This window comes from Megascapheus bottae, chromosome 25 (assembly GCF_031878675.1).
Source record: "Megascapheus bottae isolate mThoBot1 chromosome 25, mThoBot2.hap1, whole genome shotgun sequence".
NCBI lineage: Eukaryota > Metazoa > Chordata > Mammalia > Rodentia > Geomyidae > Megascapheus > Megascapheus bottae.
Window position 1 is genome coordinate 14,347,097 of NC_143533.1, and position 25,174 is coordinate 14,372,270.

The 25,174-nt window shown below is 39.9% G+C and overlaps 1 protein-coding gene across 4 annotated transcripts in view; it reads right to left on the minus strand.

Moving 5' to 3' along the window:
* Positions 1 to 24,878, minus strand: part of Tcf12 (transcription factor 12) — a 266,660-nt gene extending 241,782 nt beyond the window's left edge. For 3 of the 4 annotated variants that reach the window (XM_090358334.1, XM_090358333.1, XM_090358330.1), the window contains exons 1-3: positions 24,589 to 24,878; positions 23,280 to 23,376; positions 22,107 to 22,179 (exon numbers count right to left, since the gene is read on the minus strand). In XM_090358334.1, the coding sequence (XP_090214460.1) occupies positions 22,107 to 22,179; positions 23,280 to 23,354 (148 nt within the window). In that variant the 5' untranslated portion in view covers positions 23,355 to 23,376; positions 24,589 to 24,878. Of the gene's footprint in view, positions 1 to 22,106; positions 22,180 to 23,279; positions 23,377 to 23,587; positions 23,651 to 24,588 lie in introns of those variants that run through there. The other variant, XM_090358331.1, reaches the window with a different exon arrangement.
* Positions 24,879 to 25,174: the final 296 nt, after the last annotated feature.

Below are 25,174 nucleotides of genomic sequence, written 5' to 3' on the forward strand. Positions count from 1 at the left end.
TGCCAATTGGGAAACTACCTTCTCCAGAGAAACAACAGACACCATCTATTTATCCTCCTATATATCCCAAAGACAATGTCAGGCTCATATTAAGTGCTCAAATATTTTGGAGGGGTTAAACAACTATTTAATGTTTTAAGTACCTACTGTGTGCCAGCCATTGTATTAGAAATCTCAAAACTCAGTAATTATTTATATATATATATATAACCTTAAAAATGGGTAACAAATGTGAAGATACTTTGCCAAAAAAGACAAAAGGATAATATATAATATGTAGCATCATTAATAATTAAGAAAATACAAATTTAGCCAGGTGCCAGTGGCTCACACATTTACTATAGCTACTCAGGAGGCTGAGATCTAAGAATCACAGCTCAAAGCCAGCCTGGGCAGTAAAGTCCATGAGACTCTTATCTGCAATTAACCACCAGAAAAACGGAGCTGGAGCTGGAGCTCAAAATAGTAGAGTGCTAGTCTTGAGCACAAAAGGCCCACAGTTCAAGCCCCAAGATAGAACCCCAAAAAATGAAAATACAAATTTAATGAAGATACACCTATTACGATAGCTAAAATTAAAAAAAAATAGCATCATAAAGAGACATACAAGAACTAAAATTCTCACTCACACCAAGTGGGAATAAAAATCCAAATCATCAGGGCCGGGAGTTTGGCCTAGTGGTTAAAGTGCTTGCCTAGTATGCATGAAGACCCGGGTTCAATTCCTCGGTACCACATACATAGAAAAAAAAGCCGGAAGTGGTGCTGAGGCTCAAGTGGTAGAGCTCTAGCCTTGAGAAAGTCCAAGGACAGTGCTCAGGCCCTGAGCTCAAGCCCAGGACTGGCAAAAAAAAAAAATCCAAATCATCAATTTGATTAACGAACTAACAGCAAGTCTACCAAAGGACTTCCACCCAAAATGTTCATGACAAGGTTTCATTTCATAACAGCTTTACTTTTTTTTTTTTTTTTTTTTTGGCTTGTCCTGGGCTTGATCTTAGGGCCTGAGCACTTGTCTTGGGCTTTCTCTCTCAAGGCTGGCGCTCTAACACTTGAGCCACAGCACCATTTCCGGCTTTTCTATGTATGTGGTACCGAGGAATTGACTCCAGGTCTTCATGCATACTAGGCAAGTATTCTACCACTAGGCCAAACTCTGCCCCCCCACACCCTTTTAACTTAAAAAAAAAAAAAAAAAAAAAAAGATTCCCTTCTTGAATACTTGTTTGTTAAACATGGCATTTGAAATATGATGCAAAAAAAATAAGATCTTTTTTAAAAAAATGAAAAGGAAAGCGTTTTGGAGAGGAGTACTGGTGTTTGGACTCATAGCTTTACATTTGCTAGGCAAGCGCTTCTACCACTTGAGCCACAATTCCAATCCTTTCTGCTTTAGTTATTTCTGGTAGGGGTGGGGACATTGTTTAGTAGTTTTTTTATAATATATTTTTATTGTAATTAATAGAAGGGTTACATGGTATTTGACAGATAAATGGTGCCTTAATTCCCACACATTGATACCCTTTCACATGTCCTGGTCCCCATTTCCCTTCTCCCCTCCCCCACCCCTCATCTTGTTTTCCCCCGTTCCCTATCCAATTTCAGATAACCAAATACAATTATATCCGATATATCAGGTTGTTTAGTAGTTTTATATGCAGTTTTATCTTTGCTGGGAGCCCACCTCTGGCTTTAATCTTCCAAATCTCCCCCTATCAACCAGCTGAGATTACAGTAGTGACCCTCTAGGCCTAGCCCAAAAATAAACTACTCAAAATAATTACAATAAATTAAGAAAAAATGAGAGGGGAATGGAAGCACTTGTGTACTTCTATACTTATTTTGAAACAGCAGAAAATTCAAACTACTATCTACAATGACAAAAGGCAGGTCAAACAGTTACCTGGCAGTGGGGAGTAAAGTGTGAGGAAGGGCTGCCAAGAAGTAATTAACAAATGGCCATGAGAAACTCTGAAGAATAACTGAGATATTCATCATCTTGATTGTGGTTGACAGTAATTGCTGTTAAATTTTACATTTAAATATGTACTATCACATATACCTGCTAAAAATTTAAGTAGCCCTATATTACTTAATGGCTACTACAGTGACTATCAAGGGCTTATTGAATAGTAGGTCTAACACTTACCCCATTCACCTACCTTCATCTAGCACACTAGCAAAGGATAGATCCACACTCTACAGGCAGTAACTTCTTTAACTTCTATGGTCACATCAAGTTTAACCATTTCTCTTAAGCCACCTTTCCAGGTTATTGTTACTTACCTGTTCACATAACTGTCCTCCTAAGAAAACTATAATTTCTTCCAAAAAAGACCATGTCCCTTTCAAATTCACATCCTGGATACCAAGCACAGACCCTAATGTGAAGCACATGTTAACTAAATGTTACATGAAGCTTATGGCTCAATTCTATGACATCAACTTTATGTATACAACAGGGAAACTCAGGTCATCCTTGCCTAGAGGCAAGCACTTTTAACTCATCAACGATCTCAGTTTCAAGCTTTTTGTTTTCTGCTGGTAGACTGAGCTTTATATTGATTTTTTTTTTGGGGGGGGTGTCAGTCATGGGACTTGTCTAGGCCTGGGCACTGTCACTGATCTCTTCAGCTTAAGGCTACAACCCTACTCCTTGAACCACAGCACCACTTCCAATTCTCTGGCAATTAATTGGAGATAAGAATCTTATTGGACTTTAGTGCCCGAGCTGGCTTTGAATCGTGATCCTTATATCTCAGCCTTCTGAGTAGCTAGGATTATAGGCAGGGGCCACTGCACCTGGCTCTGATTTTTTTTTTTCTGGACCTCAAGCTGCCTTGGAGCTTGTTAAGCAAGCTTTCTACCTGTGGCAAGCCACACCTGCAGCTCCATTTTGCACTGCTATTGTGAGATAAGGTCTTTTTGCTCAGGCTCATGTCTGGACCACAATCCTATTTTATACTTCCTGCCATCTGGAGTAACAATTGCATACCACTATGGCTATCTATTGGCTGAGAAGAGGGTCTCATGAACTGCTTGTATCCCGTCACTTCTCAAACCACCACCATCAGCCTCTCAAGTGGCTGGAATTACAGGCATGGGCCACCACACTGAATGTACATCTAGTATTTCTATCTAACAAAACCACTGCAAGACTATGGGCAACTATGTTCTATGTGCTTAGAATATACTACTAAATAAAAGAAAAGTTTTCAAAAGTTTAAATTCTAGTTTAAAAATATTTAAAAAGTTTAAAATATAAGGTACAGTGTAACACAATAGGCTAACGAATATAAGGAACTGTGAACAGCAGAGAACATAAGCAAGCACTTAAAATAACAGAATGCAGGATTTCAAGTACACTGCTTAAGTTAACTACCGTTTTGGTCTTAAGAGTGCTATGAAAATGACCTTTCTTTAGAAGTCATAAAATGGGCATTTTGTACTGAAAACTCTGGCTAAACTCAGAAAATAAAGCTGGAAGATCTGTGAACTTAATCTGATATTTGATCTTACTATTTAATTCTCATAGGTGATAATTTCTCTATAGTTACAATTTCTGAGCTGATTCCAATCATAGAACTCGAACCCTCAGCTTCATTCTGAGGTGACTGCACCAGGCCAGACATTACCTTCACATACTCACACACATTCACACACATTCACACACACACACACACACACACACACATGTACGTGCTCGCGCATACCCACAGGAATGCACATACACACATACACTATTATCTACTATACAACCTCTTCCAGACTTGGTGCCTTTTTTTTTGGGGGGGGGGGCAGTCCTGGGGCTTGAACTCCGGCCTAAGCATTGTCCATGAGCCTCTGTGTGCGCAAGGCTAGTGCTCTACCAGTTGAGCCACAGTGCCTCTTCCAGCTTTTAAGTTGTTAAATGGAGTCCCACGAGGACTTTTCTGTCCAGGCTGGCTTCAAACTGCACTGCTCAGATCTCAGCCTACTGAGTAACTAAGAGTACAAGTGTAGTACAAGTGTTCAGCCGCTGGTACCTGGCTGACTCTAGGATTTTTTAAGGACTATCTTAAAGAAAGACTGCTATAATGCTCATCAACTCTCACATACTACAATAAGTTTTCTAAAAAGGAAAGAAAAGCTCTCTAGACATGAATCCTGGTGTTCTGGAGTTACAGTAATGTTTTCAGGCCATTATGACACCAGGGAGACATTATGCAGGCTTTTCTGCAGGATCCAGAGCATAGACTCTATCAATAAACAATCCTTCAAACCATCACTCAGGAAGCATTTTCATATGCATCATCTCATTTAATCTTACAATACCTTTATGAATGGGGCTTGCTAAATCCCCATTGAAATCATAAATAAATCAGAGGAAATAAAGTTTGTGACATCATCTTGAATGATCCAGTCTGCCTCACATTACCACTCAATGAAAATGTGCATCTATCTCCTCTAACACTAGCATGGTCTCACGTCCAGCCTCAGAACTTTCCATGCATTTCCATGCATTTGTGCTATGTACACACCTCCCAAGAGCATCACTTTCATTTGAACAGAGACATGTCCTGGCTGCACTAATACTGCCCTACTCAAATACCTTCCCTCTGTTCTCACTGCACATTTCTTGTCAGCTACAATACCTGTCTAATAAAAGTAAAAGAGGATTTTCAGCCATGATATAGTAATTAGGACCAAATTTAACTTCCTCACATGCATTTAGAAAAGTGAAAAACATGCATTCCATGCCTGTTTTCAGACAAGGAAAACAAAGCACTATAAATCTGTTATCTCTGGAAAAGAGAAACAAACTCTGTGAGCTATACTATTAACTTCTTTTCCGGACTGGAATAAAAAATATCTACAGAAATCCATGCAGAAAATGTATGTAAGGTAGAACTGTATCTAGGATAGGGTATCACTGAGGTGAGGGAACAGAGACCAGAGTTTGGAGACAAAAGGCAGCTGAATTTATAAGGGCAGTTGTCTAGCAGAGGTAGCTATGAAGATAAAGAATCTACATGGCATCCTCTTGAGTATGCCACCAAGAGCAAATCACACAGGCATATGGGAAAACTCTACCATGACTGACAACAGAAGAGTTGTAAACCCAACAATTCCCAGCTCAAACAAAATTAGCAAGTGTTTTTTAGTTTGAAGAGGTCTAAACAGAAAGAAAAAAAAAGAAAAAAAGAAAACCCTAAGTCACTCAGTAAAGAAGTTCAGAAGGGTTATACCTTAGTAATACAGTTTAACAATTGTCAGTATAGAAGTGATCCTAGTTCCACTCCAAGAAATGCTTAGAAAAAGGCACTGATCTCATCATTTCTTACTAGAATAAGGCTCTAAATTCTCTCTGAAAAATAACAAAATCTAAACACTAACCAAATGTCACTACTTTCTCCTGTTTACAGGAGTGTCTAAAGGCATTCAGATGATCTGCGATTTAACAAATGGTGGCTTTATTATAATGCATTTTCTAATGAAAATAGGCTGTCCCAATCTTCCTTTATATGTTTACCTTTATTCCAAGAAGAGTGGTAAAATACCAAACTTCCCATTTGCTAGTTAAGACATGGAGGATTTCTTACTATGAGACCTAATATCCTTGTGTGAGACTGTTATAATAAAGAACACTATTCCTGATTCCAGGTATGCCAGATGTGTCCATAACAGTCAAGCAGGTTTAGCTCAAGCCTGTGATCCTAGCTGCTCAGGAAGCTGAGATCTGGGAATCATGGTTCCAAGCTAGCCCAAGCACTAAAAAGCCCACGAGACTCTTATCTGATGGGAAGTGACCCTGAGGCTCAAGGTGTAGGGCAGTAGTCTTGAGCTGAAGAGCTCAGAGACAATGCCCACACACCAGAGTATAAGTCCCACAACCAACAGAAGAAGGAGGAGGAGGAGGAGGAGATCAAAGTGTTTAATTTGTACACAACCACAGTTGTAAAGCTACACTTTTTTTTTTGTCGGTCACAGGCCTAAACTCAAAGCTTGAATGTTGGTTCAAGGCTAACACTCTATCAAGCTGAGCCATAGTGCCACTTCTGGTTTTCTGGTGATCACCTGGAGTTAAGAATCTCACAGACTGCTGCATCTGCTGGCGTTTAACCAAAACCTTCAGATCTCAGCTTCCTGAGCAGATAGGATCACAAGCATAAGTGCTCAATTTGGAAAACAAAACTTTAAAATAAAACTTTTTTTTAAATAAAAGCTTCACTTACATAGACTTACAAAATTATCTTACTTGTTATATAGATGTTAGTGAAAACATTATAAATATATATATGCATATATATATATATAATGCACTTTCCTTGGAAACAATACTTTTGTACCTAAAGACAGAACTTTGCCAAAAGCCAATAAAAGACTTTAAGAAGAAAGTTATGGGATAGCTGGGTGCGGTAGCTCATGCCTGTAATCCTAGCTACTCAGGAACCTGAGATCTGAGGATCAAGATTCAAAGCCAGCCCAGGCACAAAAGGACCTGAGACTCTTGTCTCCAATTACCCTCTAGAAAATGGGAAGTGGGGCTTCTCTCAAGGGTAGGGAGTAGCCTAGACCTGAAGAGCATAGGGACAGCTCCCAGGCCCAGGTATAGAGGAGTAACCTAGAGCTGAAGAGCTCAGGGACAACACCCAGATGGAGTTCAAGCCCCATGACCCACAAAAAGAAGAGGAGGTGGTGGTGGTGGTGGTGGTGGTGGTGGTGATGGTGGTGGTGGTGGTGGTGGTGGTGGTGGAGGAGGTGGAGGAGGAGGAGGAGAAAGAGGAGTAGGAGGAGGAGGAGGAGGAAGAGGAGGAGGAGGAGGAGGTGGTGGTGGAGGAGGAGGAGGTGGTGGTGGTGGCGGTGGTGGCGGCAGCAGCTGCTGCTGCTGCTTACAAGAATAAGAAACTAAACAATTTCAAAAGGCCAAAAACTCAGTTCGGATTTTGCCTGAAATAAACCAGTTGAGCCACACTAAAATACTTCTATTTTATCTATCCAATCTCTTGTTCGTCTTATAGCAAGCAAAACATATACAAAATATTCTGAAGACTATTCTGACACTGGGAAACACTGCATATGACAATGTTCTAAACAGACAAGAATTTTAAGAGCTCCAAACTCATAAAGGAATAAATATATAAAATATTTTTTATAACCCAGTCAGTTTTACTTTCAATTCAGAGCTTCCAAAAAATCAGGTACTCTTTAAATAGCAATGAGATAGTCAATGAAAACAGTTAGATTATTATTAAATGTTAACAAAAGCTCCCTTTTCTGAACTTTCTTGCTATTCAGTGAACATCTTCACCAAAAAGTGTCATTTATATTTTTGAAATGTGTTTACAAACACAGCTTTGTTTCATAAAAGTTGAAAGTACAAAGCCTCCATTCATATAATAAAAATACCAATTATCTCATCTGAGAATCACTGAATAAATGGAAACCTGCTCTTTTCACAGGGAGCAAATGGGGATTCAGAAAACTAAAAGTGAAGGTGGTATCTCTGAAGACTATATGTATCACAAATAACAAAAGCAATTGTTTGAAATTTAAAAATACATTAGCCTGCATAAGAAAACATACTCTATTTGTAACTATATATAACTATATAAGAACTGAGTAGACTAAGGGCCAACATCTCATATTAAATCTCCTTCACTCAGTGAACAGCTTTCAGTGGAGAATGTTGTAGAGGATAATAAAGAGGTACTGCCCAAATCTTCGATGACAAAACCATCAATTGAGGCTTCTCCTGTTCAATTTTCCAAATTATACATTATAGTTCCATTTGTAACTACATCAGAGTGAGCAACCTAATTTCTCATTTAAAAAAAAATGTTTTAGGGGCTGGGTGTTTGGCCTAGTGGTAGAGTGCTTGCCTAGCATGCACAAAGACCCGGGTTCGATTCCCTGGTACCACATATATAGAAAAAAGCCAGAAGTGGTGCTGAGGCTCAAGTGGTAGAGCTCTAGCCTTGAGAAAGTCCAAGGACAGTGCTCAGGCCCTGAGCCCAAGCCCAGGACTGGCAAAAAAAAAAAAAAAAAAAAAAAAAAAAAATTAAATGGGTAAAAGATAAAATTCCTAAAGACACCATTCTACACCTATAATTTGACATGAGGGAGTAAGTACAGCTCAGTAGTAGAGTGCTGGTCTAGCAAACGTGAGACCCTGAGCTCGATGCTCAGCACTGAAAAAAATGAAGTGAAAATATACACACATATGAGGACAGACAGCTTATTTTCTACAAAGAACAAAAGTAGCTTTGGCTCCAAACCCTAATCCAAAGGTAACTTTAAATTTACTTTCCTGTCATAAATTAAGCAGATGGATGGCTTACAACTCCATTAATCAAGACTTTTTCTGGTTTTCAGACTACTCCTCATAGCTACTACAACATAAGATTATAAAATCTCTCCTTCAAGGCCTCAGAGCCCACAACCAGCAAAAATCGATATTGTATGAGAAAAAGTAAGCTTCCAAGGTTCTGACCATTCTGATTATCTACTCATTTCCAGCCTTCCTAAAACAGAATTCCTCTACCCAATTAAGCCCAGAATCACAAATATGCCACAAATCTGTGGACTGGGAGAATCACTAAGAAAGTATCACTTCTCTCTGCATTTCATAGCCAAAGTTGGCTGTGGTTCTATCGAACCAGATGTATTCACATAAAAACCTCAATGGCTTTACCACTTGGCCACTTCCTGCTCATCTTTGATGTTTATATGGGCTAAGGTCTTTGCAGAAGCCCTGAGAGGACAGGCATCTCTTCCTAATAATGAATGATATATACCTCAAGTCTCCAAATCCCCATAAACTCTAGTGCAGCCTTTCCAGCCCCACCATGTAGACTGTGCTATGGAAGAAAAGCACAAGTTAGGGAATTTAATTTTTCTTCTAACAGTCTACTATTCCCAAACCTAAATCAAAGCGTCATTAAGTATTTACTGACCTCAAAGCAGGGTATTTTGCAGAAACAGAAGTGTAAAACATCATTTCTGCTTTCAGGGAATTTATAATCTAGCTAATACATGTGTTTAAAAACAATGACAGGAGCTGGGAGTTTGGCCTAGTGGTAGAGTGCTTGCCTAGCATGCACGAAGGCCCAGGTCAAATTCCTTGGTACCACATACATAGGAAAAAAAAAAGCCAGAAGTGGTGCTGTGGCTCAAGTGGTAGAGCTCTAGCCTTGAGAAAGTCCAAGGACAGTGCTCAGGCCCTGACCTCAAGCCCAGGACTGGCAAAAAAAAAAAAAAAAAAAAAAAGGCAATGACAGTTTCTAAAATATGTTAGGATAAAGCCAGGTGCTGGTGTCTCACATCTGTAATTCTAGCTACTCGAGAAGCTTAGATCTGAGAAACTCTGTTAAAGGCCAATCTGGGCAGGAAAGCCAATCAATTTCCAGTTAACCACCAAAACGATGGAAGTGGAGCTGTGGTTTAAGTAATAGAGCACCAGCCTTGCAAAAGCACAAGGCCCTATAAGTTCCAGGCTTGGTATGAGCCCCCACCTCAAAAAAAAAAAAAAAAAAGAGTAAAAAGAATTCAGAGCCCAACAAGCTGGTGGCTCATGGGTATAACCCTAGCTACTCAGGAGGCTGAGATCTAAGGACTGCAGTCAAAGCCAATCCAGGCACAAAAGTTCACGAGACTCCAACTAATCACCAGAAAACTGGAAGTGGTACTGTGGCCTGAAGTGGTAGAGCACTAGCCCTGAACTAAGCGCTCAGAGACAGCATCCAGATCCACAGTTCAAGCCCTACAACCAACCAAAAAAAAAAAAAGAGGTTTGAGTTGAAGAACCCTCATCAGACCCTGCCAATATCTTTAGCTTTGGTGCTTCACCACAGCCTGTGCTCATCATCACTATTTAGGGCAGATCTTAAGGAAAGCACTAGGAACGAATTACAATGGCCATTTTTGTTTATGGCCTCAACTAAATAATAGCTGTGAGTAACCCAATACCTTACAACTATCTAATTTCACCTTCTTCCTAAGATACAAAGACTGAAAACGGCTGAACAGTAAGATCATACACAAAAGAACTGCATTCTCCTAAAAGCATTTCAAACTATAGCTGTTTATATATATAAATAAAAATCCTTAACTATTTTATGGAGGCTTTTTATTATACTGTTTTCTTTTTAATAAAAATAAATCTTAATATATTTTGCTTTGGAGAATCTACATTATACCACTTAAGATTCACTGTTACAGTAGTAAGCAAAAAGATTTTTAGTTTAATTCTTCATTAAGACAAACCATACTCTCATGTAGATTAGTATCAGTGCAGGTGCAACTACCACTAATCAGTTTGCTACTTCTGAGGGGCAGTAAGAAACCACAAGGAAATGTGTATCACTGTCAATTTCTGCTTCCGCTGTAAAATGAACAGTTACCAACTTCCTACAAGAATTATGAAGCAAATTGCATGAGTAAATATTTATAAAGCACTTTTATCATTATTGATTTAAAAAGACAAAACAAAACAATTAGTCTCCACCCATCCCCCCAGTCAGTCTCTGGGCAAAGTCCTACTGCTATTACAACTTGTTGGGCAAGCCTCTGGAGTCTAAATCAAAGGAGTCTGCTCACTGTAGCATTGCTCTTATGCTTGACCAAAGGGGTTATATAAATACAAAGACAAGATAGACCTTTGGTTGTATGGTCTGTTTTGTGTTCCTACAGTACAGTTATTAAACTTAAGTAGATTTAATTATTCAACAATGTATCAAGGTTCTTGGGACAATAACACTGAGAACACTACAATGAACAAGCTTGCAAACAGAAGTCTACTGATACGTCTCTCAACAGACTCCACAAAAGACTAGTGTATTTTACATTTCACAACTTTTTCATAGTTAAGTAGTAGTAGTCTGAACCCAATGGCAGTATCCTAGTGAAAATTTTCTTCATTAGAATCACATTTTGTTGTTGGGATTCTTTTTTTTTTTTGGGGGGGGGGGTGTCAGTTGTGGAGCAAACTCTGGATCTGGACACTGTCCCTCAGCTCTTCAGCTCAAGGCTACCAACCCACTCCTGGGGCCTGGGCATTGTCCCTGAGCTCTTCAGCTCAAGGCTACCACCCTACCACTGGAGCCACAGCACCACTTCCGGTTTTCCTGTGGTTAATTGGAGATAACAGTCTCACAAACTTTAGTGCCCGAGCTGGCTTTGAACTGAGATCTTCAGATCTCTGCCTTGAGTAGCTAGGACTACAGGTGTGTGAACTACCACGTGGGTGAATTTTTTTTTTTATTGTCGGAATAACGTATAGAGGGATTAGTTACATTCGTCAGGTAGTAGGTGTATTACTTCTGGCATACTGATACCCCTTCTCATGTTTTTGTCACTTTTCCCCTCCCCCCCATCCCGAGATTCTTTTTTTTCTTTTCTTTTCTTTTCTTTTCTTTTTTTTTTTTTGCCAGTCCTGAGCCTTGAACTCAGGGCCTTAGCACTGTCCTTGGACTTTTTCAAGGCTAGAGCTCTACCACTTGAGCCACAACACCATTTCTGGCTTTTTCTATGTATATGTGGTACTGAGGAATTGAACCCAGGTCTTCATGCATGCTAGGCAACCACTCTACCTCTTAGCCAAACTCCCGGCCCGAGACTCTTTTTTCTTTTAATGAGTTCTTTACTGTTATTATAAAGGTGATGTACAGAAGATTTAAAATTATATAAGTCAGATAAAGAATGCATTTCTTTTTGAAAAATGTCATCTCTCAATTTGTTTTTAAGATGCATATATTTTTTTAAAAAAAAATCATACTACTGGAATGAAAACTAGTAAAAATGAAATAAAATGTGCCAAAGAGTATTTTATCTGTGTCCTATTTCAGTTCCTCATTCTCTTTATGAAGGCGACTAGAGCTTCCTATTTATTCCCAGGCAAAGTAAAAGCTCAGAAAGGGTACTGTCAAGGTTCAGATTTCCTTTTGAAAGAGATCATTTAATGTTCCATACACATTCACATACACACTAGCATATATACATATATATATAAATAAATCAAAATAAATTCTACTGAATATTTCTCTGACTGCTTAAACTAAGTAGTGGTTCAAAGATAAGACAGCTAATTTCTCCACAAAATTACATGATTTCCTCAATTATGTAGCTCAAGTGGGCCTCATGATTCTCCAGCCTCAGTCTCTCAAGTGGTGTAATTATAACTGCGTGCACCAATTTTAATAACTAAAAATATTAAAACATATGGTAGAAGCTAAGACTTTGGGGGGGGGGTCGGTGGTGGGGCTTGAACTCTGGGCCTGGGCATTGTCCCTGAGCTCTTCAGCTCAAGGCTACTGCCCTACCCCTGGAGCCACAACACCACTTCCGGTTTTCTGGTAGTTAAAACTGGAGATGAGTCTCAAAGACTGCTATGCCTGGGCTGGCTTTGAACTTCAATCCTCAGATCTCAGCCTCCTGAGTAACTAAGGTTACAGGCCACTAAGCCCAGCATGGCTAAGACTTTTTTTAAAAGGTAGTGTTCTGTCCCATGCCTTACTCCAATTTGTTTCATTGTATTACTTTGAATATTTCATCTCTAAATCACCATCCAATGCAAAAATTAGTAGCCAATCCCTAATCTGTTTGTTTTCTTTTCCTATGTGATCTGTATGTTAAGTTTCAACACAACTTATAGTAGCTTGGATGACTTATTGTCTTTATGATTTTTTTTTTTAACCAATCCTGGGGTTGAGCTCAGGGCCTGAGCACTGTCCTTGGACTTTCTCAAGGCTACAGCTCTTACCACTTGAGCCTGAGCACCACTTAAGCTTTTCTCTATGTATGTGGTCAGAGGAATCGAACCCAGGTCTTCATGCATGCTAGGCAAGCACTCAACCACTAGCCCTACCTCCCGGCCCTGGAAGCATATTTTTAACCAGGACACATAAGAGTACATTTTAGCATGAAACAAAACAATTAAGCTCTCTCTTGTAAAAAATAAATAAATAAATATAATATACATTTTCCACTTTATTTCTATGCTAGGGGTACATTAAGAAAAATAAAAGATCATCTGGGTGCCAATAGAAAATAATTTCAAGTGATGGCTATACTACTAACAAATACATGTATATTTTGTGTGTTAACAGTTTCCTCTCAAACAAAACCACTTTCTTCCCTCCCCACCCCCATGCCCCAAGAAGCAAGAAAAGGAATATTCTGTAGAGCTAGCTTCTAGTCACGGATATTACAGGCCTAAATCCATTCCACCCTGGCCTCTATTCCCAAAGATAGATGCAAAGTAAAACAGCAAAATAACACCATGCATGAAGCATTACTGCAACTTCAATTTTATTCAATGATAAATGAAAACATTTTACAACTATATTTATGAAAGAAGAAAGTAAAATGCATATGGATTTTTAAGATTAGATCTCCTTTGCTCACTTGCACTGCGTTGCTTCAGGCTACCTCAGGAGTTTATATTCCTTCTACTCTAACAGAAGAAAACTAGAGAAACTACCCTAGAGAGACTACATTCTCTCCAACCTGTCTCACAACTAGTCTGCCCTCTAGGGTCACATACCTTTTAATTTACTTCTTATTTAGACTACACCTCATTCCAGAAATTTCAAGTAGGTGTAGGGGGCATAGAAAAAATACTTCATTCTAAGTAGCAGTGATATATAAGCATGGAAGAGGGTGTTCAAAAAGTATGTAACATCTCATTCTAGTCACCACAACACCCAGTAAATAAATAAATAAATAAATAAATAAATAAATAAATAAATGTAATAAAAACCCAAGTAAGGGGAAAGGAAAAAAAAGTGAGATAAACTCTCTAAACTACTTGTATGCTTTATTACTTCTTAGACTTGGAAGAACACATGTCCATTTACAGCACTAAAAAGCATCTTTTGACATGTTACCCCTGAAAGGCATTTCCTTGCCTCCAGCATCACAGAGAATTCATCTTACCCAATATGAAATGAAGTAACATCTGTAAATTGCTTAGCACAATGCCTAGCATACAGGAGTAATGTGATAAACACCCCTGTATTATTGTATATATTACATACACAATGATCCTATTTTTATTGTTATAAATGCTAAGAAGATGCCACAACAGTGAAGATAAAGACCATTTTTTTAAATAGCTGTATGGTAAGCAATCTACATACAGATAACTTTTTCTTTCATACAGATAACTTTGATCCTCATAAAGACTCTAGTGGTAGTATAGTAATAATACCTACTTTTCACAGATAAGCATGATTCAGATGGCTTCAAGGAGTTAACAATACTATTAAGTTGCAAAGTACTGATTCTAATCCAGTTGTTTGAGCTGCCTCTTTAGGGCAACTCTTTCCACTACATCACACTGACTCTCATAAAGTCAGGAATTGCAGCACACGCTCATAAAGTCAGAAATTGCAGCAAACTCTCACTGACATGACTACAATTAGATTCTTCCCCATTTCAATAACCACAGGTCAGGAATGACAGGAATTCCCTCCAGTCCTCCACAATCTATTTGTACAAATACACATGTACAGCAAATGTCACCATCTACTCCAGTCAAATGTTAATTGAAGTTTATATTTTCACAATAATCAACTAAAGCCACTAATTTCACATATCTAACACCATGGTTATTGATTCTTGGCCTGATCATTTATCTTAATCTGTGCTCATTTCCCTAAGGAATTCATGTACTCACTTAGCTTTAATTATAACCTGCAGACACAAAAATAAATTTTCCATATCCCATCCAAAGGAAACCTAAATTTGAGTAAATATATATACACATGTACAAAAGGATGTTCACTATCGCAGTATTCACAACATCAAAAAGGAAATTAACTCCTATACCTTCAAGCTTTAAGGGAACTGACCTGGGTTATGTTAATTCCAATCTATGTAATAGCCGACAAGGTTTTTTGTTTGTTTGCTTTGGTTTGTTTTTTTGGTTTTTGCCAGTCCTGCGCTTGAGCTCAGAGCCTGAGCACTGTCTTTGGACTTTCTCAAGGCTAGAGCTCTACCAATTGAACCTTAGTACCACTTCCAGTTTTTTTCTGCTATGTGGTACCGGAGAATAGAACCCAGGTGTTCGTGCATGCTAGGAGAGCACTCTACCACTAGGCCAAACTCCCAGCCCAGCCTACAAGTTTTAAGTAAGATTGTAAAGAAACTTTAATAATGTAAGAAAATGTTCAACATACAATGTTAAATGAAATTTAAAAAAGCAGGACATGAACTAATACTATTAATAAGCTCTCAACTTTGCAAACATTACCAGGGAAAAAAAGACTAAAAGGAAGAAAATCAAAACATAACAATTATCTCTGGATCGTAAAATAGGGATTTCTTTTTCCCTCTTTTTTTTTTCTGTTGTGTAACTTTGTGTTCAACGAAAACTAGGCAGTAATCTAATAAATAGTGGGTTCATTTTGTTAAATCTATATCTTTAACTCATCTCTTAACATTCTTCCCTCCTAAATTTCTAAATCAGCAAGTACCAGTGTGGATTTTCTTCATGAGTTTTTGGTTTGGGTTTGGGGACTGAACCCAGGGCCTCACACACACTAGGTAAATGCTCTCTACTACTGACTACACTGATGTGTCAAATTTAAAATACTCATTAGCATCATTATTTCCAGTAACACCATCCTCCTATCACATGCCAGATAATTTCTCTTTCCTACAGAATGCTGCTGCTCTGTCAATCTTTTACTCCTGGTATTTTTCTTCCAAACCTTACATTCTCATCTCTAAATTATCACAACAGGCCAATAACTAATTTCTTTCTTCTAGTTGCCACCCTGCTAACAATTCCTTACTGTTCTCAGAGTAAGGACTGTTCTCAGAGTTTACATTTACTAGCTCATTTAATTCTTATGACAACCTTACAACAATAGCTTTGTTAGTACTACTACTAAACAGAGTAACAAACAGAAGCACAGGAAGGTTAATGACTTAGGCAAGATCACCCTGTAGTTAAATGGTAATATCTAGATATGATTCTATGCAGTTTGACTCCAGATAATAGGATTAAAAACTTTAGGACCATTGATCAATGAAAACCAGCTTCTCTTTCATCAAAATTGTATAAGCCCTAGGATCAAACAAAACTCCAATTTCCAGTTACCTTCTCATGCTAGCCTACATCTACATGATAGGGAACTCCCCTTAATTCATTTTTCATATTTCCCTCACAAGTCAACTTTTTAAAATTCAAACTTTTTTTTTTGGTGCCAGTCCTGGGGACTGAACTTAGGGCGTGAGCACTGTCCTTGGGCTTTCTCAAGTCTAGAGTTCTACCACTTGAGCCACAGCACCACTTCTGGCCTTTTCTGTGTATGTGGTACCAAGGAATTGAACCCAGGACTTTGTGCATGCTAGGCAAGCACTCTATAACTAGGCCAAACTCCTGGACCTAAATTCAAACCTTTTGAGTATTGCTTAAGCAACTTCCTCCACTCAACAGTAACTCTTATTATGGACTCAAATTGTTACATCAATACACAGTTGTTGGCATTTTTATGCTGCACAAGTTTACCTCACAATTTTGCATTTTATCTTCACCTTTAAATAATGAAATGTCTCCACTTCCAGTCCAGGATTTTCTCTATTTTCCATCTTACCACAAGCTATACTATACAAGGAAGCTATACAAAGAAGCCCATAAATAAATACACGGTTCAAAAAATAAGACTGCTAGCCAGGCACTAGTGGCTCACACCTGTAAATGTAGCTTCTCAGGAGTCTGAGGTCTAAGGATTGAGGTTCAAAGCGGCATGGGCAGCAAAGTCTCTGTGAGACTCTTATTTCCAATTAACTCCAATTAACTCTTGAAAAACTGGAAGTGATGTTGTGGCTCAAGTGGTAGAGTATGGCCTTGAGCACAAAGAGGCTCAGGGACAGTGACCAGACCTAAATTCAACTCCTACAACCAGAGGGGGGTGGGGGGTGGGGGGGAATGACTGCTTATGACTCACCTATTTAGCAAAGCAGTATCCCTCTCACTAATCTTCTGAACAGATACACTAAAGTACTTGTCTGTTCATCTTATTTTCTAAACATAAACAATTACATTTGCAATGTCAACATTCCTATTCATAAGCACATATTCAAATGACACCCAAAAGCAATCTTACTTTAAATGCTTTATATAAAATAATTTAATATGCTATCCAGACATAGCTTTTCTCCTTTCACAGATCATAGCAGTGTGACCATTATACTCTTACACCAAGTTCCAAGTCTTAACCAATATTCAGCAGGCAGTGACAATGGAGGCACAACAACCAATATTTAAAAACAGAAAAGACTATCTGATTATACAGTCCTATCAAATCTAAAATGTGAAAACTGTGTTTATAGGCAAGGTTGTATTATCTTTACCTGTATTTTCCTATTCTAAGAGAACCATTTTGATATTCATAAATAATATACAAAAATAATTTAGAACAAAAACTTTGATTTATACTTACGTTATAATGGAAACAGACAAGAAAAAGTTTATTTTAGGTATGTTTAACTATATCTGTAATTATTTTATTTTTTTTATTTTTTGGTCATTGGTCATGAAGCTTCAACTTAGGGCCTGGGCCCTGTCCCCTAAGTGAGCTCTTTTTGCTCAAGGCTAGCACTCTACTACTTTGAGCCACAGCACCAATTCTTGTGGGATTCATTGGAGCTAAGAGTCTCATGGACTTTCTTACCCTAGCTAGCTTCAAGCTTCAAACCACAATCCTCAGACCTCAGCTTTGTAAGCAGCCAGTATTACGGACATGAGTCACCTGCACTCGGCTATATCTGTAATTTTTTTAAGCCTTTAAAATCAATCTCATCGAATCATCTCAGTTTTTGTAATCAAATCATATCCATTATAAGCCACAACTTAAAAGACTATTAAAAGAATTGCTTTGAAGAATATTTGATACTCATGGTTATATCTTTCAGTGTGTGCGTTTGTGTATGTGTGTGTATGTATAGGTACTAGAATTTGAACACAGCACCTCTTGCTTTTTCCACTCATGATTGGCATACTACTTGGGCCACATCTCCATTTCGGCCTTTGCTTGTTATCTTAAATGATGATAGGCCATATTTAGCCTAAATTACCATATTTTTTTTCTTCATATGCCTGATGACTCTGTAGTTACTATCATTCATCAGCATAGATTACCCAAAGCAAATATCGAACATGGTTTATTTTTAACAGGTATATTGGACTAAAAATTAGTTATAAATTTCAACACTCGTATAAAATGTGATCCACATCCCACTCATAATCATAAATTATTCTAAGGACCCCAGGCCAAACATAGTCTGCTTTCTATTTAAAATCTCCACTCCTGTAACTACTATAGTTTAGGTTCAACCACATTGGCGAAATGTTTATTTTCCTCTCTTTTTCCCCTTGAAATGTTCAAAAATAATGCTATCATAATTTAAAATGTTTAATGGGATGAGTAGACATTTATTTTATATTTAATGAAGTAAGCACATCTTAACAGTCTTACCACAAGAACAGAGTAGGTATTTAATAATCCTATCTTCATTTTTTTCAATTACTTAAAAAGTGGATGCTATTATAAAAGAGAATCAGGAATCTTAATGATGACAGAGCAACTTTGGTATTTTGACTGTATCACCATCAATGACCTTGTTGTAATAGTGTACAACAATTTAACAAAATGTTACTACTCTAGGAAACTGAAAGACTACAGAGGAAAAAGAGTATACAGGAAAAAAAAAAAAAAAGTACACAGGATCCATGTACTATTTCTTATAATGCATCCGAACTATCTCAAAATATTTAACTTAAAATAAGAAAACCTACTGAAGAATAGTTTAAGATTTTACTTTTTGGCCTTATCTCAATGTTTCCAAAAAGCTTCACTATTCACCTGAAAATATCCACTTAAAATGAATGATGATAAAATGAAGTATGATAAATTGTAACACTTTTTTATTTGTTTAGTTCTCTATTTTTTGGAAGCAGGGTCTTGCTATGTAGTCCAAGTCAGCTGTAATCACTCAATACTCCTGCTGCCTCAGCCTCTTAAGTATTGATTAAAGTATGCATAACACTCAACCCACTGTATTCCTTTTTACCAGTTACTAGAAAAGATATCTTAAAATTACTTACAAAAATCTTAAGCAAGACTAAATCTCAAGGATTACAAATGTCAGATTTGAAGAAATTAAAGTCAAACTTATCTCTTAATTAAAACAACTTTCCAGATAGACACCAGACACACACATTCAATAGATACAGATGGGTTTCAAAATATAGCACTCCCTTGCAGTATCTTTTAGCACTTGGAACAAATACTAACAAAGGAAAATTTCAGGCATCAACAAATACTTAATCTACTAAAATTTACAAAAATCACAACAGAGATCTGCATATTCAAACCCTGAAACTAGAGAATAAAGACTTAAACACTTGAATCACTTACATTTTATCTATCTTTACAAGTCTTCTTCCTATACATTGTCTAATGGAGGATCTCACCTTTATACCCACTCTCAGGAACACATCTCTCAAGGTCACAGTATAAACACCTCTCAAAGCCTATTTACTATACCAAGTGCACAAATATTCACACTATAACTCTCATGCAAAGCAATTAACACCTTGCTGAAGAAATAACATAAGACTCTTCAAGAGAAATAATTAATAGTAAATATACACTCATCTTTTCCACAATGACTTTTGATGAAGTATCAGGTTACCACACAGGATGTTTTGCTTTAGAAATAAAAATCACATACTATAACATATGTCCCTTTTCAGCCCCCTTCAAAAAAAATTTAAAAGCATTGCATTATGTACTATTTATATATATTATGTGGATTGCATTTCAAATACAACTCGCTGTATGGTTAACTCATCCTCTAGTCTAAAAAGACATTGAAGAGGAAATGATACTGCGCAATTATAAACTACAGCTTGCAAGTTGCAAAAGGCATGAGGTTTTACAAATGATACTCCAAAGGCAAAAACCTCTAATCTTTACAAGCAGCAATTCAAAAGGAAAATAAGATCTTTAGCTCCTTATATGCTGCAAATAAACAGGCAGTAGGATGTTATTACATAATATCCTTTGAAATCAGGGCTGATTTAAATGTCAGTAAAGTATATATAGTATATAAATATTATTATGTCAATTACTTTTACCATTCCCTTTAAGATAAGAAAAGGCTAAAGGGAAGTGACATCAGCCAGTATACTTTAATACAGAATAATCATAGTTTTCTCAAAATCTAAATATTCTTGCTAATTATTGGAGATCATGGCTTTTACTATTACAATTTTTTCTAAGACTCAAAACAAATCACATGGCTAATTAATACTGTGTCCACTGAATACAGGTATTTAAATTCAAATTTTCAACAGATAAAAAACAAATCCAACTAAAACTAAAAACTTCCTACTCCAACAAAAAAAAAATCAAGTATGACAACTTTCACAATACAGAAAGATATTCTTTCTACTTGCTTGTATAGCACAATATAAGCTAAAAAGTCCCATGCTGTGCTGTGCTGGTATAGTTTAAACACATAGTTCTTTATTTCACAGACCTTTTAATATGAAAAATCACTCTTCTTAATTTTAGAAGATGAAGTACTCTTAGCATAACAAGTTTCTGAAGTCTATGTCCTTGCTATCAATCAATATCCAGTTACATGTATTTTCCACAACTTAAGTTGAGAGGAACAACAGCAAACAATACTACTAGCACTCAAAGAAAGGTGTGTAGTACACAAAGTAAATGTGAAAGTTCCTAAGGATTTACACTTAATCGAAAAAATGAGATGTACTCAAAATACTAATAGAGAAAGAAATACAGCCACCCTCTATATGAATAATTTTCTTCTCTTTTCTTCTCCAAAAAGAACAATTCCCCAATGATAACCAGCAAACAGGAAGGAGGTGGAAGAAGAGTTGGGGTTTGACTAACAATTCTTATCTTTTTGGTCAAGGCTAAGACAAGCCTGTAGGCTATGGAAAATCCAAAAATGTTTCTAACCCTAGAGGTTAAATGATATGCTATATTTTCCCCATGAGCTTCAATTCCACAATTTAAAATAAATTTTAGTAATGTATGATTTTTAAATAAAAACACTTTTATACATGAAATGGAATAAAAGGTTTAAATTGATAGGGAATTAACCTTCTTTTCCTATGTTCTATTCTCACAGTAGTTTACTGGAGTAAATAAAAAGCACTGGTCAAAGAAGAATTAGCTTCAGCTGAAAATTTGACAGCTGGCTTTCTTAAGAGGATGCTGTCAGGGAATTCACCCCCATCCCCATCTCTTTCAGCACTAAAGAATAAATTTAAACCAAACAGAAAATTACAGCTTTTGTACACTAGAATAGACTTTTTTAAGTTTTTTCAAAAAAAAACTTAGAAAGAATGCTAAATGTTTAGTAATAAAACAGGTAAGTTATACCAAAAGTAAACTTCAAGCTTACTATACTGATCAAAGAATAGGAATCTTGAAAACATAATCCTAACCAAAATCCAAATTCAGGACAGAATTCAGTCATCTGATAGATGTCATTTAAAATAAATGTAAGTTTTTACACATTTGGAATAATCAATATTAACATTTTAAATTATGTCATGAAATTCTTAATTTCCTACAGACTTCCAAGGGAGGGGCCACTCTGTACCTTCCTAGTTATTGCTTGACTCATTCCACCTATTACACACACATATCCAAACAAGACGCCTTCAGACATTTCCTTAGAACCCAGAGCTTAATAATGCTAACAAGCTAAAGCTAAAAAAAAAAAAAAAAAGGAAAAGTTAAATTTAAATAAGCTTTAAAAAAAAAAAAAAGGCAGACCATCCATGTACCACAAAACATTTTCTTCTGGCACACTTTTAAACATAGAGGCATGGTATAATCTCTTGTACCCAAGATATTTTCCAATTTAAAAACTCAGAGAGAGCAAGGTTAAGTCCATATAAAATTCTTACAACAATGAATCTTTAGTACAAACTGCCTGAATTTGAAGATTTCCTTTTCATTATTTTAATGATACAATTTTTTAAAAAAGGAAAAAAGCATGAAGGTATATTTACTCTCTACTACTAAAATGTATCAAGCACCAAAATGTGAATTTTTGGATTTAAACTGTCTTACCTGATCCACTGAACTGACTGCTCCCCAGTGTCGTTGGTCTGGTTTTCCCACTATTAACAGGTGGAGAAAACATCTGCAAAATAACCACAGGTAGCTAGCTGTCAATTCTGAATTACCTCTAGAATCTTGTAAAAAAAAAAAAAAAATCCACCAACCATCACCATATTTCACATGGTATTTCAAAGGGAAATTGAAATAAAGAAATCAAAGATAGCTTGAGACCTAGAATGGCAACACTGTGAGATACTATTTCCTAATCCTACTTGGAAAACTGGTTACATTCTGTTCTAAAAACAGTCATTTTGCGTGCAAGATAACTGAACAATTAATTTTTAAAAGATACATTTTTGCCCATGATGTTCACTTTGGAAGTGAATCTCATTAATACTTAATACAGTTAAAATCAGATTCAGCTCCAATCAAATTAGTACAAAAGTAAGAAGTACAACAGTTTTATAAAACAGGTATGGGTCTGGTCTGGCCTTCTAACAGCAAGTAATAATGGAATTCTGCCCCACTGGAAAGAAATGAGGGCAGAGCCAAGCAGATCCTGTGATTCCATCTTATATTTTTAAGTCATTTCTCATGTTTACACATAGAGTACACACACACACACACAACTGCATATCTATCTTTAAAGTACTCAGCTCAAAAGGCTGGGAGGTCTACTTATGGATCGACTTTCTTGTAAATGACATCCTTCGGGGACCATAAACAGTATGAGTTCTTGAAGGGAGGGAAGTCGGTGAGATGTGTAGAAGAAAAAGTAATTTTCTTTCCTCCATGTCAAACCTAAATATCTTTCCTTAATCGTGACGGTTCAGCGTGTGACTCAACCAAACCTCACGACCGTATTGTTCTTCTTTTAAATGGTTAAATCCAATGACACCCCCCCCACACACACCGTATGAAAGTTTGAAACGTTCAAGTCTAGACATTACATCAAAGTTCAGGTGTCCAACTTAGGGGGGAGCTGGACTCCAGCCCTAATAACTACTGCTTCAGGGAGATGGGAATTTAAGCTGCCTGTTCTCTACGTCGCTCCCTAATTCTCCATCTTGATAGCCATCAATTTAAAAGAAAAATAGAATAAGAAAAAAAAATCAAAAGGAAAAAGGAGAGGAATCATCAACAGAACCCCCCCCCACCAAGATGCGTAGAAAGCGCTCCTACCGCACTGAAGTCCAGCAAATCGCTCAGCTCCTTGTCGGTCCCTATAGCGGCCATGCGCTGCTGCTGGGGATTCATCTTGGGTCACTTCTAGCAGATCCTAAGGCAGAGAGGAAGAAGCGGGGCTGAGCTGGGGACCACCGAGCCCCCCCCCCCAAAGTGTGCAAGTGCGGGGGGGGAGGGGGGTAGTGGAGAGCGGCGTAGAGAGAATGGGAAGCACCCTGGGGGGGGGGCACCGGCGGGCCAGCGGTCTCCCCCCGCACACACACTCAAGTCCAAGTCCTCCCCCCCGACACACACACACTACACACACTCTTTTCCCACAGCGGCGCGGAGGCTCAGCTCCGAGCTCCGGGGCACGGAGCACCGGGGAGGGGAACGAATCCCACGCGTTCGTCGGCGCGGCCCGACGACGCTCCCGCGGCGGCTCCCGCAACTCGCCGTCCGGCGCACAAGTTTCCCGGCCCGTCCCTGCCTCCCCCCTCCCCTCCCCGGCGGGCCCCGCGCACACAAGCCGGCGCGGAGCGGGGAGCGCGCGCGGAGCCCGGCCAGGGGGTGACGAAGGGTCGGCGGGGGAGCGATGGGGGTGGGTGGAGAGGGGATTCATGGGGGGGGGGAGATCTCTCTGGAAGAGGGAGCTGGGGGGAGGCGACCCCGCGGCGTCCGGCGGGCGGCGAGGGGGGCTGGGGTGGGAAGGGACGAAGTGACTCACTCACTCGCTCGGCAACAATAGAACTGACAAGTTGCAGGGACCGCGCCGCCCGCCGCCGCCGCCGCCACCCGGACGTCCCCGGCGGGCCCCGGGAAAGGGAGGGAGGTCGGGAGGCGCCCCCCTCCCCAAAGGACGTGGAAGGAAGGGGGGGCAAAAAGAGAGAGAGAGAGAAGCCAGAGACGCCGACAACTCGTGTGGCTCCCGACCCGACACCCCCCCCTCCCCAGTCCGGCCTCCTCCCACTCCGGCCGCCCGGCCCCCCGGACCCGCCGAACAATGAGGCGGGTTCCGCAGCGGCCCGGTCAGAGCCGCCCGCTCTTTCCGCGCGCCCCGGAGCGCCGCCACCCGGGCGCCCGGCCGAGCCCGACCGAGCGCCGCCACCGCCGCCGCCGCCGAGCGGGACGCGCAGGCCGAGCGCCGCCCGCGGGCCTGACCGCCCGCGCCCCGCGCCGCCGCCCCGCGCCCCACTCCCCAACTTGGAAACGGAGGAGGGGAAAACCCCGGGACTCGGCGCCGTACAAAGGAGCGGGGAGTTCGGGGTGGGGGAAGGTGGCGCCCCGCAGCCCCGCCACGCCGCCCCGCGCCCCCGCCATCAGTTACCTGCCGCTCGGTCTCCGCATCCAAACCTCCCCGATTAAAGTTCACTTTGGCGGCGAGCGCGGGCTCGGGCCGCCCCCCCCCCCCCGGCACCGCCCGGCGGCTCGGCTCGCTTGGGGCCCCCCGCACCAGCTGTCGGGTCCCGGGCCAGGCAGCGGCGGCGCTCGGGCCTGGCCGCCCCTTCCTCCCGGGGTGGGCTGGCGGTCCCCCCGAATAGAACTTGTGGGTCTCCCTCAGGCGGACATTTTTTTCGCTGAGGCGGCCTCAGCACCGGGCTCCGCTCGCCGCCAGATCCCTCCGCGCCGGGAAGAGAGGCTCGGCTTAACCCTTCCGTGCCCGGGCCGTCCGGCTCCCGCCTCCCGCGCCGCCGAGGAAGTGGGGCCAGCGGAGGGGGCGGGAAAGAGGAGGGGCCCGCGGGGATGCGGGGCGGGCGGACGGGCGGGCGGGGGTGGGGGGGGACAAAGCCCGCGGTTGGGGTAAGGCGAGGCGGCGGGAGGGGGGGAGGGAAGGCTCAAGGAGGCGCCCCCGAGGCAGGGCCGGGCGGCCTCCGGGGACACGCCGGCCTTGGCCCTGTGGCGACTCTTCGCTC